Source organism: Guillardia theta (assembly GCF_000315625.1).
Source record: "Guillardia theta CCMP2712 unplaced genomic scaffold GUITHscaffold_108, whole genome shotgun sequence".
NCBI lineage: Eukaryota > Cryptophyceae > Pyrenomonadales > Geminigeraceae > Guillardia > Guillardia theta.
This window is the reverse complement of record NW_005434566.1, coordinates 23658-25176: the sequence shown is the minus strand read 5'-3', so window position 1 is coordinate 25176 and position 1519 is coordinate 23658. Positions and strand designations below refer to the sequence as shown.

At 55.6% G+C, this 1519-nt stretch overlaps 1 protein-coding gene across 1 annotated transcript in view; it reads right to left on the bottom strand.

The window, feature by feature from the left end:
- The window catches only part of GUITHDRAFT_117281 (hypothetical protein), a gene marked incomplete at both ends in the record, with an annotated part of 3234 nt that extends 2696 nt beyond the window's left edge, over positions 1-538 (bottom strand). The window contains 5 exons of the mRNA XM_005823426.1: positions 47-89; positions 141-187; positions 277-303; positions 348-444; positions 492-538. Of these exons, the coding sequence (XP_005823483.1) occupies positions 47-89; positions 141-187; positions 277-303; positions 348-444; positions 492-538 (261 nt within the window). The remainder of the gene's footprint in view (positions 1-46; positions 90-140; positions 188-276; positions 304-347; positions 445-491) is intronic.
- Between the last annotated feature and the right edge of the window lie 981 nt (positions 539-1519).

Here is a 1519-nt window from a genome sequence, read left to right as displayed (position 1 = left end):
GGAGGAGGAGGAGGAGGAGGAGGAGGAGGAGGAGCAAGGGGTATACTCTGGTTCTCAGGGAGGGCTTCTCAAAGAGCGCGAGGAGAGTCCTGGGGTCAACGGGTCACAGGCGCGTGAGGGGAGAGAGGGAGGGGGTCAACCTGTTCTTGAGGGCGGAGGTGTAGGCGTGAGGGTCAGCCTTCATGTTCTGAGGAGAAAGGAGAAGTCAAGGGGCAACGGGGAGAGGAAAACGAGGAGGAGGAGGAGGAGGTGGTGGTGGTTAAGGAGGAGGCAGACCTTGGCGAGCTCCATCACTTTGAGGATCTGAAGCACTCGCATCATTTGTGACCGGCATAGCTACATGTCACCTGCTGACGCGACAAGCTCCCAATCGTCTTTACATGCACGGGATACTCGGCAGATTTCTTGCCATCCCAGAGCTTCTTGGTGCTCGAGCTGGGGGTCCTGCCGCATCGTCATCGCTCAGCGTGCCTCCTCAGGCCGAGAGTCACTTGAGGCCTCGCGCCATAGCGGGAGCGATGGACAAGACGTTCTTCATGGCTGGTTGCATCGGCCTGCGACGAGGAGGAGCATGTGCAGTCAGATGTCCTCCTGTTCTCTTCGCCTTGTTTCACCCCTAGTGTGCTTCTTGCTATATTCCAGTGTACAATCTAACGTATGCCTAACTAACACTCTAACACAACAGATAACAACTACCTCTAAACAAACTAACCTTTTCATCCTTTCCACGCTTGCTCCTGCCGTCATCAACACCTGATCCTCTCTCACATCCTCCAGCCATCTTCTTCTCGTGTTGAGTACAGCCTGATGCACGTCTGTCTCTTTGCATCTTCTCCCTCTGCTCGAGCTCTTCCCGTTCCTCCTCTCCTCTCCTCTCCTCCTCTTGCTTACCTCAGCGCAGACGAGAGCATGACTGGAGCGAGTGCGGGGATGCCAAGGGGTTGAGGCTAAGGGGGGGTGGGTGGTCAGTGCGGCGTCGGAATATGAGGTGGGGTATTTCTTATTACCCGTCATTGCATAAATGAAATGAATAGAAAAGGGGGGTGTCAAAATAAATGATAGGGGTGGGGGTACCAAGTATTGCATAGGGGGTAGGGAAGGGGAGGCCGCCACCATCAGCCTATCCAAGGAGGGGTGGTAGCAATGGGGACCGACCACCCCCAATAGAAATATGGGGGTACATCAGGTAAAAATAAGGGGTGATCATTTATCAATGGGAAGAGGGCTTAACTAAGGGGTCAGGTACCACCCCTGCTGGGCCTGGAATGGAATGTGAGGGGGTGGTAGGGGTCATAGATGTGAGGGATGAGGGCCGGGCCCTCCGGCACCCGGCGCCCGGCTCCGCAGCTGCCAACTCACCGAGGAGTTGGGACTAGTAGGGGATGAGGGTACGGAGATATGAGGGGGATGAAATATTTATAATTATTTTAGTTCGAATGGGTTGCAGGAGCTCAGCATGAGGCGCGACGGGATGCGAACAGAGGGGGAGGGGAAGGGAGGAGGAGGGGAGGAGAGGAGC